Source organism: Aedes aegypti, chromosome 3, assembly GCF_002204515.2.
Source record: "Aedes aegypti strain LVP_AGWG chromosome 3, AaegL5.0 Primary Assembly, whole genome shotgun sequence".
Lineage (NCBI taxonomy): Eukaryota > Metazoa > Arthropoda > Insecta > Diptera > Culicidae > Aedes > Aedes aegypti.
In genome coordinates, this window is record NC_035109.1 from 75,565,790 (window position 1) to 75,585,272 (window position 19,483).

General features: G+C 37.0%; 1 protein-coding gene across 1 annotated transcript; it reads left to right on the forward strand.

Moving 5' to 3' along the window:
• The first annotated feature begins 324 nt into the window (after positions 1–324).
• Positions 325–1,581, forward strand: LOC5576836 (protein SYS1 homolog). The gene is made up of 2 exons (XM_001662893.2): positions 325–748; positions 993–1,581. Exons 1-2 carry the CDS (start codon positions 578–580, stop codon positions 1,308–1,310), a joined length of 489 nt encoding a protein of 162 aa, XP_001662943.2. The 5' UTR covers positions 325–577; the 3' UTR covers positions 1,311–1,581.
• The last annotated feature ends 17,902 nt before the right edge of the window (positions 1,582–19,483 follow it).

The following is a 19,483-nucleotide window of genomic DNA, read 5'->3' on the forward strand; positions in this document are numbered from 1 at the left end:
TGTGGAATATAGAATTACCAACGAATATTTTGAGATGTAGACAAACCTAAAACTTTTAATGATTCACTCGAATCATATAGGTAATCTGATTATTATTAAGAGCCATAAATAACTAATTGTAAAGTTAATGTTTGTTATAATGTTATTTTTTTAATGCCATACAACACCAATATGGATCTAATGCACCTGCACCATATATGGATACAATAATACGGATGGAAAATCGTTGTGTAATAAGAAATGCCACCACTGCTATCCTCACCCAAACAAGATCCACATTGACACCACCCACCGCCCAGCTGCTGTCGTCAGGGTCAACATAGCTTCCACATTCATTCTGACATTTCCATCGCTCACTACGTAAATAAAAGTGAAATCAAAACAACTCTTTTTTCAGTCGTGATTGTGATGAAATCGATAAAATTGTAGCAAAATTCCTCCCATCACAAAATGAAACAAAGGATTATCGCTCAGGCACGATAAAACTTAAAGGTTTCACCGGAAGAAGGCAAAGATTTTAGTTGGTAAGCTAGTGGAAACGACTCAACGATTGGAACGTAAACCTCAAGTAGAAAACATGAAAAAGTTAACCGGAACGTTCCGGAGCACCCAATGGGACCCGTTCCTGCTGATAGCGCAAATCGTGGCCATGCAGGCCCTACTCTATGTCAGTCTCGGCTCGATCATGTTTGTGATGGATTTGTTTGCCGAGGCCAATCATACGCTGGACCATCTCTTCGAGTATCACGTAAGTTCCCTGTATAATTTGACGAATCTTACGAAAAACGAATCTTGTTATGAAACTTTGTGGTCATGAAGACCACCTACAAATGTATCATATTCCGTCGATTGATTTCATACCCTTTTATCAATCAATTGTATGGAAATCACGATTATTTTAAATTTTGCTGCAAAAATCCTTGCTGCTGTAATATGAATACTATCATATCGCAACACTTCCAGTTGAGAGTAATCTTCATACCTTTTCGTAGGAAATTCACGTCACCGACATTGGCGGACGGTTAGTAATATTCGCTTTCGTACTCAACTCCCTGTGCGGTTCGGGGCTGCTGTGGTTCATCGTGAGGCGCACCAAGCTCTGTCTGGATTTCAGCGTAACGTTCCACTTCATCCATTTGGTGGTTTGCTGGTGGTATAACAGTGCGTTTCCTTCGACCATCAGCTGGTGGATGCTGAACGCGGTTTGCACTGCGCTAATGTGCGTTTGCGGTGAGTTTCTGTGTTTGAAAACGGAACTGAGAGAGATTCCCGTCGGATACTCGGCCCTGAACAACAAAGTTGATCTGTAGGACCTCGGATGTATGGTTCGGCGCATCCTTCGACATTTCAAGTGTGTATGTGATGTATGTTTTCCTGAAACGTGAATTGAGTATGTGAGTAATTGTTTGGAAGCTTTGTTGTGTGTAAATAAACCTTTAAAAGAGTCACATTTTGACTCAAACAATATGTAGGTACCATAGGCAATCCCATCTCACCTGTTTCAGTGACTATTCCAAGAAAAGATTTTAATTTATGTTTGCAGCTTTACGAATACTATGTTTTATAGTGATCCAAATGGAACACTGAAGTACAATTATTGATAAGATATGAAAGAAAGCCATGCAAAGTTGAGCGGACACACTTAACCGGTGGACACACTTATGCGAACACTTAAGCGTATCTTTAAGGTTCAAGAATCCTTAATTAAATCATCATAAATTACAAAAAAAAATGGTTTGTTTTGTTCAAATTTAAATAAATCTTAATAACATTTTTTTTCACTGTGTTGAGCAAAGCAATGATAGATTTGCCTGAATCATAGATAACAGATGTCTAAGTCAATTAACTGACAGCTGTCGAGCGATAAACATCATTTCATCGTTTCACATCACAAATCAATTATAATAATTTTCGTTTGGCCAATGATTACCCCAGTCGTTCATGGGGGAAACCATAAAAGCTGATGGTGTGCCTTCCGGACCCTCCGACGGCGGTAGTCGGAGTGGCGTCCGCAAAATAAGTAGTATTCTGGAACGTCGTAGCTACGATAAAGGAAAAACAAAAGCGCAGCTAACCTCAACGCTGCAAACCGACTCATCCGATCAGATAGTGGTACCGGTGGTGGAACCTCATCTAAATCGCTCCCGTAGTGCATCTATGTCCGACTTCCCGGTTTTGGAATCGGAGAACTCTGGTGGTCCAGCACAAGTGTGTCCATCAATTCCACTGCGAAACAGTTTCGAGCTCTTGGAGCAGCAAAACAACATTGATGACGTCGAGAACGAGATGACGAATGTGAGCCAGAACATTCAAACAAATTCTGCTCGTTGTCCTCCTATCACCGTATGGAAGATGTCCGTACAGGACATTAACAAGCTGCTGTATCAACTGAACGGCGACGGAAAGTTCGTGCTGAAAAATTCGAAAGTAGCAGTCCAAATTCGAACAAAGTGTAGTTCACTGTTTGTTGACATCCAAGAGGCACTCAAACAATTAAATGCCGAATTCTACACGCATGCAACTCGTGATGATGCATCAGTGAAAATCGTTCTTTCGGGTCTCCCTGTTTATAACATAGAAGAAATTAAAACGGAATTAGCAAAGAACAACATCTCTCCCCGAGAAGTTAAGTTGCTGTATAAAACAAGGGATAACAGTAGTGCACTCTACGTACTAAACTTCGCTAAAGGTACAGTTAAGCTCAACAAGTTGAAGGGGGTCCAGTACCTATTTAACGTTGTGGTCAGCTGGAGACACTGGACACGCAGAGTAAACGATATTCTCCAATGCTTTCGTTGCCAACGCTTTGGCCACGGTAGTTGTCACTGCAACATTCAACTGCGTTGTGTTAAATGCGGTAAGCAGCATACAGCATAGCAGCGTTGCACCATTCCTAAAAAAGCATCGGGTGGAAGCATATCAAAAACACACAAAGACATTAAATGTGCTAACTGTGGTCAAAATCATGCAGCAAGTTTCAGGGAATGTCCTTATCGGCTGGAGTTTATCAAACGACAAGTGAGCAGTGAATCTCGTCAAAACCCAAATGGTGGCCCGGCGATTAATCCTCCCCGTAAGTTTACTTCGAGCTGGGTGACCCAAAACCGGTCGTTTGCCGAAGTTGTCTCTCGCCCTACTACATCGGAAATGAGACCAGAAGCTGCTAACATGACTACCGAGAGAAATAACACCAATCTCTTCACCCTTTCTGAGTTTCTCGGGTTAGCTAGAGAAATGTTCAACCGTTTCAGGGGATGTACTTCCAGAGAAGAACAATTTTTCGCTCTACAGGAGCTGATGGCGAAGTATTTATACATTCACTAGCTTACAGAAAGTTAAAGTAATGAACTGGAACGGAAGGTCCGTTCGCAACAAAACCCTGGAATTGTCGAATTTTATTCAGTCGCATGAAGTAGATATTGCAATCCTGACGGAGACATGGTTACAGCCCAATGCATCGTTCTTCATACCCAACTTCTCATGCATTCGGATGGATCGTTCTAACTCAGTGGCAGACCGGGGAGGCGGTGTAGCAATTCTGATAAGGAATGGAATCGACTACAATATGCTCAATTGTTTGAAAACCAAAATCATTGAATCTGTCGGGGTTCGTCTTCATTCGACCATCGGAAGTATTGACATAATAGCAGCATATTTTGCGGGCAGCCGGTCGAAAGACGAACTACTGAAGTTCAAACACGACATCAAAACACTTACTAGACGTTCCGAGGCATTTGTCGTCGTGGGAGATTTCAATGCAAGGCATCGTATGTGGCACTGCAGCAGAGCGAACACAGCTGGTAACACGCTGGCAGGTCTAATACAGTCTTCAAACTTCTATGTACACGCCCCTCACGGCGTGTATATGGGAAAGGTTTATCACAAAAAAATAGGCATCGCTAAATCTTTCACCATTCAAAAATATAGGTTTTTAGCTTTCATTTGACGTGTTCCCCAAAAAAAACCACCGAGGGATCCTGAACATTTTTTTCTTATTTAAAATTTTTGTTCTTTAGAGTACATTATTTTTAAATGTAATCATTGCAAACGACAGCTTCGTTGGATAAAAGTTTTATTTTCATATAAAAGTTCATAAAATAAATATATATATACATATCTATTGAGTTTCATTTTGTAAAAAACAAAACTGTCCTATGTGATTTTGAGGATTTATTGAGCTATAGGACACTTATTCGATTAGATATGTTGTAAGTTCGACTGTTCACTTATTCATACTGTGGAAGTATATCCAACCGAGCACTGTTTCTTTTCATGGTTAGAATACATTAAATTTATTCTTCTTCTGACTAGCATTACACCTCTGCTGGGACATAGCCTGCTTCCCAGCTTAGAGTTCGTTGAGTACTTAGTTATTGATTGCGAATTGTCTTTGCCAATCAACCGTTAAAGATTAAGCCCAAGCCTTAGCAAAAAGCTTAAAAAATCCTATATTATCCAGGCACCCGCAGTAAGTGACACTACACAGACTTTTTTAATAGTATTGACGTTATTTTGATGTTTTTAGCTTGGAATTTAAAAATTTAACAAGAATATAGTGGAAGATATTTCCTGTTAAAACAAATCATAAAAATAATTCCACCGTGAAAGTGGTTTTCTGACAAGTAGAACAACAATAATACAATTTTCACAATTACTGCAGTAATTAAAACAAGTAAGAAAGTTTTACCATTTTATACTCCTTTTAGATTGATATCATATTCATATAATATATGTTATCAACATGAAATATAATTAATTATGTGATTATTGGCAATATCAGCGAATACAGGGTGCAACTTTTGCAATTTTTTGGGCTATTTCATGAAAGCAACATCAATCAAGTGGCTGCATTTATTACCTTTTGGAGCTTTTTTAGGGGTTTTGCGATGATAGCGACTCAAGAGTCTGCTTTGAGCTCTGCCTCTGTTTTTACAGTAGCTCCATAAACTTAAGTCAGGAGGAGTCAAATTAGGATCTCCAAATTCAAAGCATGTGTCCCTTTTTTATGTCAGATGTCCATGGAATTTCCGTTGCAGAGACATATGAACAAACTTCCAAAGATATCGAATTTGTCGACTGTTTCGTACTGTTTGAAAAAAAAAATTGACTCAATGATTCTTTTGGTCTAGTCCAAACTGTTAGTATTTACTTGGTCATGGAATGGCGTTTCTTGAATCTTGAATAGATTTTCTGTTCCTCAAATGTGGCATTTTTCCTTATTTATGAAGTCAGATTGTGCCTGTTGACCACGATATTTTCAAGGATATTTTTTTTTTCAAGGATATAACAGTTGAGTTAACACAACTGCAAGACTATTTTCGCTTCAAAGAGTCACTATTTTCTGGCATGTTGTTTTTTTTTATATCATATTAATTGTGGAAAATATGACAATATTAACCCAGCAGCAAGTCATATTGATTTGTAAAAATGGCTCAAAAGAGCTCTATTTCGTATCAATCGTTTGGCAGCGTTCATTTATTACGTAGCGCTAAAATCGGAAATTTTTGATCTCCTCATCCCATCCCTCTGCGTAACGTTTTTTGTATGGAAAAATTAAACGCTATTCCCCCCTCCCCCTAGAGCGTTACGTAGTTTGTGGAATTTTTAGGATGGTTGATTAGATCTCATCGGTCGAGTATATTTTTCTTACACAATATAAAATAAACAATCATGATAAGCGAATCAAATTCTCAGTTAATGAGTAACCGAAGAACTCTTATTTGAGAACCTGGCTTTGTCTCAATAGGGGTGTAATTCCAGAAAGAAGGAAAAGAAAATTAATCTTTTCTAAATATGAACAGAAACAGTTATAGTGTATATATATAGAATCAAATACACACTTAAATCCGAATGCCGATCTCAGCTGTGCAAATCTCGGTAAAAGGTCGTTTGTTGACATCTTAGTAAAAGTGACGTTTGGTAACGGCACCCAAAGGTGCTGTTTTAAGTAAACTTGATGTTAGGCTGACATATCAGTTAAAATTAATTTGCTTACCGCTCAGCTGTGCGGATCTTGGTAAAAGAATGAAAATAAGTTGAACTCAACTGAGTGTGTCCTCCACTGTACGAGTAAGTGTCGTATCCCCAAGATCACATAGGACAGTTATGTCTATTACAATATGTAATCTTATATATCTATGTTATACCAACTTTCATTTGAAATTTGGGCTACCATCGAGCTTGTGAGAAAAAAAAACTGTTTCTTTTGAAAATATTGTACTTCAAGGAACGAAAATTTAAAATTAAAAAAAATGTTCGGGATCCCTCGGTGGATTTTTTTGGGGAACCCGTCAAATGAAAGCTAAAAACCTATATTTTCGAATGCTGAAAGATTTAGCGATGCCTATTTTTTTGTGATAATATTGTTCTACCAGACACGCCGTGCCCTCAGAGTCCTACATACATCCCGAGTGGTACAGGAAGACCTTCAGTCCTGGATCTCGTGCTTTCTAACAACCTTGTTAATATGTCAGTTCCAATAGTTCATCACGATCTCTCATCATAATCAACTCAAAAATTGATCTCTCCTCGGAGTTAATCAACAACCTACACAGTGTAGCAAACATTGACGAAGCAATCAACAATATAACAACAGTTATATCAGAAGCAGAAGATCGCTCAGTGCCGCTGGTTAGTCCTCCAAACCCTGTTAAAATCATCGTTCCTGACTGTATCAAACTGCTTATACGACTCCGTAACTGCAGACGGCGTCAATTCCAAAGATCAAGGGATCCTGCTTTAGGCCTGATTGTCAAGTCACTGAACACTAGAATCGAAGATGAGCTTGCCAAAATTCGTTACAGGAACTTCGACAATACAGTCCAAGAATTAGTCAAAGGAGGTAAGAAGTTTTGGAAAATTTCCAAGCACTTGAGAAACAAAGTGAAATATAATCCTCCCCTACAAGTTGATAGTAGTTTGATGATATCGCCTGCGGAGAAAGCGCGGGTACTAGCGGAATGTTTCTCTAAAGCACACAATAATTCATTGCCTGGTGTCCCTACTATTAACAGCGAAGTGGAAGAAGCAATAGCTGATGTTGAGGCGCAACAACAAGTCAACGACGACTGGTCTACGTATACCAAACCGAAGGAAGTAAACAGCATTATTCGGGGGCTGGCAGCAAGAAAAGCACCTGGGATGGATGGCGTAAAGAACATCTGTATGAAACAATTACCACGTAAGGGCCTTGTCTATTTGACAAAAAATTTTAATGCATGCATAAAGCTTTGCTACTTTCCGCAACAGTGGAAACATGCTCAGGCGATAGCTATCGCAAAGCCAAATAAGGACATCACCAAACCTGAAAACTATCGTCCAATAAGTCTTCTCAGTACTTTGAGTAAAATATTGGAATGGATCATTTTAGCCAGGTTGAAACGACACCTTGAAAATCATGAAATAATTCCAAACGAACAATTTGGATTCAGGAAGGCACACTCAACAAATCATCAGCTGGTTCGGATAACTAAAGCCATCAAAAAAGGCTTCAGCGATCGGAAATCAACAGGAATGGTGATGCTCGACGTTGAGAAAGCTTACGATAGCGTGTGGCAGGACGCAGTTGTCTTCAAAATGATAAAAGCTAATTTTCCGAACTATCTCCTAAGGTACTATCTTTCTTGAAAAACAGAAGCTTCCAAGTCAAAGTGCACGGCGAATTATCTAGACCTTGTGAAATACCATTTGGTGTCCCCCAAGGGTCGGTACTAAGCCCAACCCTGTACAACATCTTTACAGCTGACGTCATCAAGGTGGATGGAGTCACGTATGCTTTCTTTGCAGATGATACAGGATACTTAGTGACCCATCGCGACCCGCAAGTTATCACCCAAAAGCTTCAAGAAGCCCAACATAAAATCGAGGAATTCCATCGCAAATGGAAAATAAAAATCAATCCTACGAAGACGCAGTCAATCTACTTTACGCGCAATTGTTCTCCTCGGCTGCTCCCAAATGTCGAGATCAGAGCAAACGGCCACAGCGTTCCGTGGACTCCAGAAGCAAAATATCTCGGATTGATTATGGACTCCAAACTGAAGTTCGATAAGCATATCAACCAGACATTGGTCAAGTGCGATAGGCTTATCCGCTCGCTTTACCCACTGGTAAAACGCCGGTCGTCCCTCCAACTTCATAATAAATTGCTTCTATACAAAGGCGTCTTTCGAGCTATACTCACGTATGGATCTCCTGCTTGGATGAACTGCGCTGCGTCACATAGAAGGCGTTTACAGGTGAAGCAAAATAAGCTGCTGAAGATGATCTTCAACCTTGACCCGTGGTACCCCACTGATGACCTGCAAAAATGGAAACTCTAGATGAATTCATCAACCGCATTGGTGAAAAGTTTCTTCTTAGTTGCCAACTGTCCATCAACCCATTGATCGAAGGCATCTTAACAACTTAAATTACTGTGATATTATTTTAAACACTTAAATCGCTTGGTTTTTTTCTGTTTTTCCAAGAAATTGATCAATGTTTGTTATTTCGCCCCAAATGTTATCGTAAAATCTAGTTTAAATTCGTAGTTGTAAATCAAATTTGTGTGTCTCTACTATGTCAATAAAGCTTGAAAAAAAAAAGATGTCTAAGTCCGATTGTGAATGACAATGTAAGTGGTGAATATGAGGGGCCTTCCTTACACGGAGAAAACCAAAAACCCATATTTGAGTATTTTTTAACTTACTTTTGAGTTATTTTTCTCTTCCTATTTCATTCGCTCCTTCTATTGTTGTCAGAGAGCGAAGAGCAAAACAACCCAAAAACCGAACCTTTGTGCGTTACCTCAAATTTGAGTAAGTGGCACAGTACTGAAAGTTGAGTTATTTGATCTGCCGATTGAGTGAAAAGAACTTAGCCAGTAGGTATTTTTTCGCATGGCTGCAAATGAAAACAACTTCTACCCCATCAACTCAAAATTAGGTTAACGCACGAACCCCCGGAATTGAGTGGAATGAACTCACTTTTGAGTACTTCATTTTCTCCGTGTAGCCTTCGACGCAGCTGACAAATTTGTGATTCCCCTGTAGTCAGGGTTGCCAATAGATTTTGAAAAATGTCTGGCGAGTTCAAAATGAAAAGTCTTACAAAATCTGCCAGACACCGTTGTGCACGGGGTATACGTACCGTGCAAAAAAAGTTTAAAATTTCAAAAAACCGTGCAAAAAAAGTAACACCATTTCTCGACGTTCCATGCAGAAATAAGGTTTTGGCGAAAAAAAAAATGTATGGAAACTATTTTTGTACCGCCGCGTAAAAACATTCGTGCAAAAACAGTATCGGATGTATAAAACTCCTTTTGCTATCATTTTGTTTTTACTCAATTCATGAAAAATATATGGGCTAAGCAATATCAGATATTGAGGAGTTCCTCTCTAAAAATCATAAAGATCCGTTGAATTATCTTGAAGAAAACTGAAAATTACAGTCAACTCTCCATAACTAGATATTGAAGGAACCATTGAGTTAGCGAGGTATCGAGTTACAGAACACAAAACCAGTTCAACTGCAATGCAAGGGACCATCGAGTTAGCCATGAAAACCAACATTTATTATGGTTCTCTAAGTCGATATCATGATATGGAATATCAAGTAAGAGAGTATCACGGTACACGGATAAAAATCTGATCCCCACACCATGATTTACAAATCATGAAATTCATAAATTGGTTAGGTCATAATATCAGGATCACAAATCATGGTTCCTGGAGTCATAATCATGATTCCTCATAAGCATAACATCCAGTGTGAAAACACTAAGCGGCGCACTTTGCTTCATCACATTCGTGTCGATCACTCTTCATGCAAGATGACGAAGCGGTTGAGTGGTAGAGTACGTGGCTCACAATCGGAAGGTTCTTAGATCGAATCTCAATGCATGCTATTTTTAACTTGTTTTTTTTTATTTTATCGATCATAAACGGATGCACGACTCAGCATTTTTGGCATTTGAATCATGATTCCGAGCAATCAGCTACAAAAACCTAACGCGTGTGTTGCGTTACGGCAATCTGACTCATGATATCATGAGTCCAAATCATGGTGTATTTTCATAAGACGAAAACACGCTGGAATCATGATATCATGAGTCATAATCTTGTTTTTGGATTCTGATTTCTACCCGTGTATACTATATTTGAGAAGGTGATATATTCCGAAAACTGACAGCTACTTGACGACGTCATTCCTATCCATCTCGAATAAAATTTTGAAAAAATGATCTAGTGATCCGGATGATATATGGTACGATAGGAGTGACGTCAATTGTTTACAACCAAATTTGATGTTTACGCCAGTAAAGAGCCTGCCTTGTTAATTTTCATGCCGTTCGGAGTATTAAATAAGAAAGAGAACCAAATACAGTGGGGTTTCGCTCGTTCGGCCTCCACTACATGGAATGGCTCGATGGTTGGGTGTTCTCTGGTTGGAACAAATCCAACTTAAAAGCAATCCAATGTCAAAAGTAGAGGTAAAATTGTTCGAGAGCCGTCGCATGGTAGTCTCCATAAATGGAAAAAATAAGTTTCGAAACGATTTGCACTCCATATACGTGGATCTGGAGCATTTTCATCTCCTGTTAAGCTTCCAACTAACAGGAAGGATTCGCTAGTTAGAAGACAGTTGTGGTCGCACCAGCGAAACCCCGCTGTACATAAAAACTCGTTACTCAAAAACGGTTGCATCAATTTGCTTCATTTTTTCACAACAGGCTCTCATTAAACTACTGTTTAGAAAAGCGCGTAAATGAACATGACAACAGTGGCTACGCGTCGGTCTGTAAAGTCTGGTTGAATTTGAAAATGTCTTGCAAATGAGTAGTTTGTCTTTTTGTCTTTTCCTTGATAAAAAGTCTTGCAGTGCCAGATTTATCTGGCATAGTGGCAACCCTGCCTGTAGTTCCTAACATTCCTATCGCCATTTTTAAACACAGGGAAAAAAAAGGATTGCTTCCAAAGCTGTAGTATATGTAACGAAGTATGGTAATTATACATAAAAAAAATGTTTACATTTGGCATCACTGATAGTCAACATAAAATGGATGACGACACCAACTATACGCTGGGTTTTGAAAAGAGCCCGATGATACAAGCGACTCTTTTCGGTTCACGAAACAATGACGAAGTTAATGAAGACGATGGAATGATGGAAATCCTGTTAGAGAAAGAGAGATACATGAAACCGCATGCGTCGCTCATATTTCACCGAGGCCAGATTCATTGGATAGATTTGCTGCTGATCGGACGTGGTTAGGAGCAGGGTTGGGAAAAAAATCTGAAATTTACTCTACAGTAGCCAAGCAAAGCCAATCACAGTCAGCGAAGCCAGTGAAATTCACGCCCACCGCTGCTGTAGGCAAAAGCCGTGAAAATTGCAAAACACCCGTTGCTAAGGGCAACCCAAAATTACTGTAGAAAAATGTTCTATTTCCCGCTGCATTTCCCGCATTTAGAGCCTTCAATGACACTAACGATTTAGTAAATCCATGCACCCAACATAGGCTACATGACGAGTTTCACGTTTTTGAACTACTGTACTGGGAAGAGCCACGTGATTTTCGCGAAATTCAAGCCTACTACTATTACCATTCCCAGCACTGGTTAGGAGCTGGGAGGGAGAAACCAATACAACATTTCTGTACGTCATAGTGAGCCGAGATTCCGCTGTCACGAACTGTCACTGTGAGCCCAGATCTCAAATATTGGACTAACATGAAAAAAGCGCGTAACTGATTAAAACACATTTTCGTATTTCTTCAAAAGTGATAAAAATCGAATAAAAATCAATTCATGCACATAATGCAAGTAATTTCACGTGAGCACCATTTAATCTGGTTGAACATAAAGCATTGAAAAACGCATCGTTCTACTTTTTCCAATGAAAACGAATATTTAGTGCATAGAAAACTGTGGCCCTTTTTTCATGTTTGTCAGGAAAGATCGAAGGTGCACAACAAAAGGAAACTACCGATTTACTCGAAGCCTGCCTTGATTGTTGTTGGCATACTGGAGTTATCTTGCAGTTCAAAATAACGTTGTCTTATATTTCGTGTGTAGTATCGGTGCCTCCCTCCCAGGTTAGGAGTCTTCTGAAGAATTTGTTCTTCTTCTTTCTGGCGTTACGTCCCCACTGGGACAGAGCCTGCTTCTCAGCTTAGTGTTCTTATGAGCACTTCCACAGTTATTAACTGAGAGCTATGCCAATGACCATTTTTGCATGCGTATATCGTGTGGCAGGTACGAAGATACTCTATGCCCTGGGAAGTCGAGAAAATTTCCAACCCGAAAAGACCCTCGACCGGTGGGATTCGAACCCACGACCCTCAGCTTGGTCTTGCTGAATAGCTGCGCGTTTACCGCTACGGCTATCTGGGCCCCATTGAAGAATTTGTCTCGCCAGCATTATCTTGTACTGTTCGAAGGATGGCTGTTTTTGGTTCGACGATAGTTTTACGACACCAGCTAGCTCTTGTAAGGCCACTTATATGTCAGTGTCTAATGTATGAAAATTTTGAATTTCTGCTGAGAGTTAATCTTAGACCAACCATAACAAACACATTAATACCGTAGTCGTACCCTTATCATGGAAAAATATTACTGTATTATATTGCTCATTGGATAAAGATATAAATGAAACAAAGCATCAACTCGCTTGATTTAGAGTTAGATCTTATCAAACTTATAATAATTATTATATAATGAGGCAGATGAGTGAAAAAGAAAACTAGTATTATTTATAACATGCACATGTGAGGGTATGTTTGTTTAATGATCGTTAACATTTTAAATTCATATATAAAATAAATGCCAATATTCTGTTGCACGTTTCCTTATAGTCATTTAGCGGTAAAAATATTGGTTTGACCAAGTATATAGAAGGGAGATACCTAGATTTCAATTTAATGCATGAAGAGGGAAATTGTACCAGTTATGGCCATAGTGGTTTCCTAGTTGGCCATATGCCAAATTGGAGAACTTTTGCATTTTTAATCTTTTTGGATGTTTAAACATCATGATAAATCCTATATTTTACTGCTAAAACACAATAAGGAGTGTATCGAAAAGTAGTCGCAAACTTTCAAAACAGTCTCAAAAATAATGGGTTGAGCCTACAAACATTTTTTTGATCAGAAATGCTTTACAATGTATTTAAAAATGATGATGTGGTGATATTGTTTCAATAAAGTGGCATTTTGAATGATAATTTTGCAAATTACTAACATATGTCGATGAAAATCTTGCACACCTCTGAAAAAAATGATATGTTAATAATAATATTAATGTAAATTTTTTAGAAAAAATGATTTTTGTTAATGCTAATATATTCTGTGCCACAACTCTCATGACATAGTGTAAAAAATATTTTGAAAAATTCATTAACAAGCAATTGAGAGCAAATACAAAAATCAAAAAAAGTCGATTTTTAAGGACCTCGTTTTTTGATTTTTTCTTTCTACACGTTAATGGTAATATCGAACGATTGTAATGAATAAAAAATTGTTTTTTGATTGGAAAAGTTTCTTTGCATATTCATGAAGTAATGTAAGCAAAAAATGTTATTCTATATAATTGCCGCTGTATATGACAGAGCTTCAAAAGTTGATTAAACAAAAGTGACTTTCTAAAACCGACCATGTTCCAATAATAGAGCTTTTTTAGAGCAATAATTTATTTTTTGAATTTCTTTTTACGTGCTGTGTGAAGTAAACATATTTTTTGATAGAATAAGCTTTTCATCCTATTCTGTTTGATATACATTTTGTTCAATACAAACCATCGAATCTTCAGAAGACACTTAAAAAATGTAATTTTGTGCAAGATTTTATTTTCCTTGCTTTATAAACCTTGTTGTATTTATATTAAGGCTGCATATTATTCAATATTATTTTAGCTGCTTCAATATTTGATGCGATGATGAAGATTTGCGTGAAAAAAGCTTTTAAAAAGATGAACTATGCTCTGAGATATATCGTTTTGAATGTTTGCGACTACTTTTCGATACACTCCTTATTTTTCCAATATGTGAAGGCATTTAAGATATTACATATGGCGAAAAAGGGAACCACTATGGCCATAACTGGTATACTTATCCTAATTGAATTTAAAAATGTATTGATATTATGCCTAATATATTTTTTGTGACTCAAACTTTGTCAAAAAACAATCCTAGGGTGCTGCAAATCATTTGAAAATGGGTTTTTTCCACATTCTTCTTGCACTTCAATCGCCAAGTAGACGCGACTCTGATCCATCCTAAAATTTTATTTTGTCGAATAGTGTTATTTTGTTATGGGACTGTCTACTAAGGGTACCGTTTTGATTTATATTACGGACACTTCTTCTTCTTGGCATTTACGTCCTCACTGGGACAGAGCCTGCTTCTCAGCGTAGTGTTCTTATGAGCACTTCCACAGTTATTAACTGAGAGCTTTCTTTGACAAAGTTGCCATTTTCGCATTCGTATATCGTGTGGCAGGTACGATGATACTCTATGCCCAGGGAAGTCAAGGAAATTTCCTTTACGAAAAGATCCTGGACCGACCGGGATTCAAACTCAGACCCCTTCAGCATGGCTTTGCTTTGTAGCCGCGGACTCTAACCACTCGGCTAAGGAAGGTCCCATTACGGACACTTAAGGCCTCAATTAAGTTTGTCATGAGGCATATGAAATAAATCATTCTGTATGATTCCTCAACGTTATCGAACCTTCAAACCACTTAACTTTCGAATAATGGGTGAAGATTTTGATTTAGCAACTTGAATAATTTTAAATAAATATAAATGTGAGGACTTTTCATGATTCTTATTCCGGACGCTTCCTCACTCTTGCCTCATATTCCGGACACTTTGATTCGAATTCCGGACAGCTCATAAAAATCATGAATAGAAAAGTCGAATCATCAATTGAAATCTTAAAACCACTAAAAAGACGTCTAAGGTAGTTGGGCATTATCAATTGCCCTAGATATCTATGAAAGATGGTTATTAAAACGAGCCTCGAAAGTGAGAATTTTTGAGCGGTAAAATTGAAACATTTCGTGTGAAGTGTTTCCCATACAAAGTAGAGTGTCCGGAATTTGTAGCTGTCCGTAATATGAATCAAAACGGTATACCGATCTTACCATTATAGTTACCTTTCCAGTCGAACGATAATGGTCAAACGATTGTTGTCAAATGATATTTTGACAAACGGGGTAGACTCCAAAATAAGGATGTTGTAGTATGCCTAACCCGAGCTCATCCTTGAATTACAAAACATGCTCGGTCTAACCCAAAGCCTCTTGAAAGGCCTATTACGAGTTTCTTGAAAAGTACTTGCTCAGTACTACTGTCACAAGAAAAGGCGTATTGCATATTTTCTCGAATGTTTCACTATTTATTAGTGTTGGGGATAGGGTAAAAGCACCGGTTTTGGTCAGCCTAACAGGGTGGCCACCGAACCGGGAAAAACGGGAAAAGCGGGAAAAAGACGGGAATTTGAATCCATCGGGAAAAAGACGGGAAAAACCGGGAATTTAAGATGGTCACCGGGAAAATAATTTTGAACGGACATCTTCAAGCCCTAAATCTACAAACCACTGTTACTATCAGGCCTTGATTTTTTACCTAGCTTATCTGACTCGAAGTTTTGAATCAAAGTTTTAAAATTTCTTGCAAATGTTTTAAGCTCTCAAACATATTGGATTCATAATTTTTTTTAGTTACTGAATAATAGATCAAACAATCTGAATATTTTTGACAACAATGCTTTATTTATAAGAGCTTCTAATGTATCAATCGTTATCTATAATCGGCTAAAAATTAAATAAATAAGGTAAGACACATGTTTGAACATGTGCAGCTTTGTTTCATCCTTACCTAAAACTTATTTACTTAAGTGGACACTTCATTTTTATGAAGAAAAAAAATCGAAAGATTAGGAATTGAAATACTTTCAAATAGGGTGGTAATAAGATGTACAAAAGAGGCATATCTATATAAACTAAAATGGAATGATGTTTGTATGTCACGAGTTGGCTTGAGAACGTGACGATCGATGTGAACAATGCTTTCACTTTTTTTTCATCAAGTGCTCCAACGTGTGTTTGTGGAATAATGTTTTTGAAAATCCTCCGAAAAAGTTGAAAAAAAAAGGGAACGTAAACTTTGGGATTTTTGTCAAAGCCTCAATACAACGTTTGCCGGGACAGCTGACAGTTGATAAATATGGACTCGGTAGCTTTTAAAATAAACCCATGTCAAAATGAATGAAAAGTACCAAGAGTAGAAACCGTCCTATTGGCACAATTGGGGGGGATTAGAAGCAAAAGGTTGTAAGTGACAGAAACTCAGTTTTGATAAAATCGACAAAGTTTTTTTGTTCCATACTAATTTTACGGGAGCCAAAAAACAAGCCAATCTTCTACGAATAATATAGTTTTTCCTATTGAATGTAAAAATCAGTATTTTTTCAGTACAGGTCGGACTCGATTATCCGGAGTATCGATTTTTTTTCACTCCGGATAATCGAATCACTAAGAAAAAAATTGAAATCTTCGATAAAAGAACTTAAATATTATCTTTTTTCGTTAATTTATGTATATGGAGCGGTGGCGTAGCCTGAAATTATTTCTAAGAACAGTAGGGGTCTTTACAAAAAAAAAAAATGTTGATCAGCATTCACAAAAAACATTTTTTCAAACCCCCCTTTTCTTAAATACGTTCAAAACTGCAAAACCATTCATATTGTATGTTGCAATACCAAATTTTCTCAGGTTTATGCATAAAAATTGAAAAACAAGAACATTAAAAAAACGAATTCCGGATAATCGAATTCCGGATAATCGAGTCCCCGGATAATCGAGTCTCCGGATAATCGAGTCCGACCTGTATAATCAATTAAAAAAAACCAGCCAAAGGGTCACCCTTTTGCGTTTGGGCCCCTCAATTAAAAACTGGGAAAATTTAGATAAATTATACCGGGAAAACCGGGAAAAAAGCGGGAATTTCAAAATGGATATTTGGTGGCCACCCTGGCCTAAGAGAGAATGTCAATAGAAATTACACGGGAAGCCGTATTTATACTGCAAATATGTCAAATGCAAGCTTTCAATCCATATTATGTACGTAAATGATCGAAACTGAGCTAAAGCATTTTTTCGCTTTGAAAATCTCGTTGGTCAATATAGGCCACCAGAACCAGTTTCGGCCAGAGATTTAACTTCGGTTCCTAAATTGGCCAATCGCATTGGTTTCCTATGAGAGTGGCCAAATTAGGTGTATGGGAGTTGAAATTGATCGGTGTTCAGACAGACTGGGCCATGTGATTTTTCATGGCTTAAGAAAAACGTACGCCAGTCATTCGAAATATCTAAATTTTTGCATTATTTGCTGTAACAATGGAACTTATCTATTTGCTAATGCACTTGTATCAAAATAACATCGGAAAATTCTGAATTGATGGAGTTTTTAACGTATATTTAGAACGCCAAAATATCTTGTCCAATCTGTCTGAACACCGACCAATTATAAGAAAAATTAATTGTTTTTCTTATGCTTCGAATGAATTCTGATGAGTAAATGAATTTAACTCTATAGTGTGAATGATATCTACCGAGAACAAAAGGTGTCATGCTGATTGGCTACAGTGGCCCAATTTCATATTCGTACAGGATATTGTTTCCACATCAAGTTAGTAAAAAACTATTAAATGAAGTATTGAGCTACAAATACGTTATCCACATGGAAGGTAACAGGTGTCATCTATTGTTTGCCAATCACAAAATGTTTCCATTTACATTCATCTTTGGATTAATAGAAAAGTATTGAATTGATGTCTAAAATTCACCCAATTCCATATTCGTACACCTACTAAAATTCATACGCACAACTTTCAAAACTAAATTTAGAAGCTCTATTTGATTACTGAAATGCTTAATTATGATGTTCAGATGTAGTGAAATACATTTGGACAATTTATTAGTGGACATATATGAAATTTAGGTAAAGTTATGAGAAATGCCAGTTTTCCAATGATTTTTGCTATTAAATCCTATAATTCGAACAATAACGTTTATTTTTGTCATTGGATTCAATCTATAGATTATACTCGTAAGCTCTGAGAGAAATTTAGTTGAAAACTATATATTTACAGAAATCATAAACAGTTTTTATCGCTTTTGAGTTCAGAAAATTGTTGTGCCATAAGTTCAAAACTCTTCTAAAATGATATTTTTAATCAATGTAAACCAAATTTTCATTCTTAACAACAGGTAAATGTTAATTTTGAATTTGTCTGTAAAAATAATTTGAACTACGAACTTCGTTTTACAATAAAGTACCCTAAACTATGCTGTACATACCTCCACATAATTGATGTCATCGTAATATTCAATTATCTTTGAAATAATATTCAAATTATATTCAAAATAGCACCCTATTTTGCAATTTATTGATTTTATAAGAAAAATACAAAATAACTTGAATGAGCAGAGAGCATTGATATACTATTCAATAGAATATATCCTGTTGTTTTCTTCATTTTAAAAAACGTTTGTGTTGCGGTTATGGTAATAATATTTATTTTTTAAATCTCTATAATCATGTTTGGTAGTAAAATGTAAATTAAAAAGGATAATTACGCAATGTTTTGATAGGAACATTAACTATGGATTATATATATACATTTAGGAGCCAAACATAAAGAAATTGACTTAAATTTTTGGTTTTGGATTTGTTATAAATGTTATACTACCTAAGATTCAAAAGTATAAGTTGTCGATATCCACTTCTAGCTACTCTAAAACTGATTATAATTTTTTGAAACTTGTGCAATATTCGCAGTTATCATTCTTAAGGAAGTGATGTTGAAAAAAATGCAATTTATTGTTCGACTTACCGAATATTTTAACAAAAAACATGGGAAAACTGGTATTTTTCTTAAATTTACTTAAGTTCCAGATATGTCCGCTGTTAAATTTTCCAAATGTATTCTACTACATCTGAACAAAACAACGAAGTGCTTAAGTAATCATCTAGTCCATTAAAAATTAGTTTTGAATGCTGTATGTTTCTTTTTTGTTAGGTGTACGAATATGGAATTGGGTCAATTATAGACACAATCTCAATACTTTTCCGTTATTCCAAAAAATTAAGCAAATGAATACAGTTTGTCATTGAGAAACAGTAGATGACACCTATAACCTTCATTATTGATAAAGTGTATCGAAGTCCATGCACCATTTAATAGATTTATACCAACTTGATATGAAAACAGTGACCCGTACGAAAATGAGATTGAGTCACTGTATGTAAAACGGTGTATGATCCACTATGGCTACAACTGGCGTAGCCAAAACCGGTGCTTCTACCCTTTTGGAAAAAAAGGAATTAAAAATAGTATGTATGATGTTATCGCAAGTTTCCGAAAAGATCTAGCATTTCGAAGCGGCTAAAATTAGTGTTGGTTCAAGCAGACAGGCTTGAAGCTGAAGAGTATCTCAGAA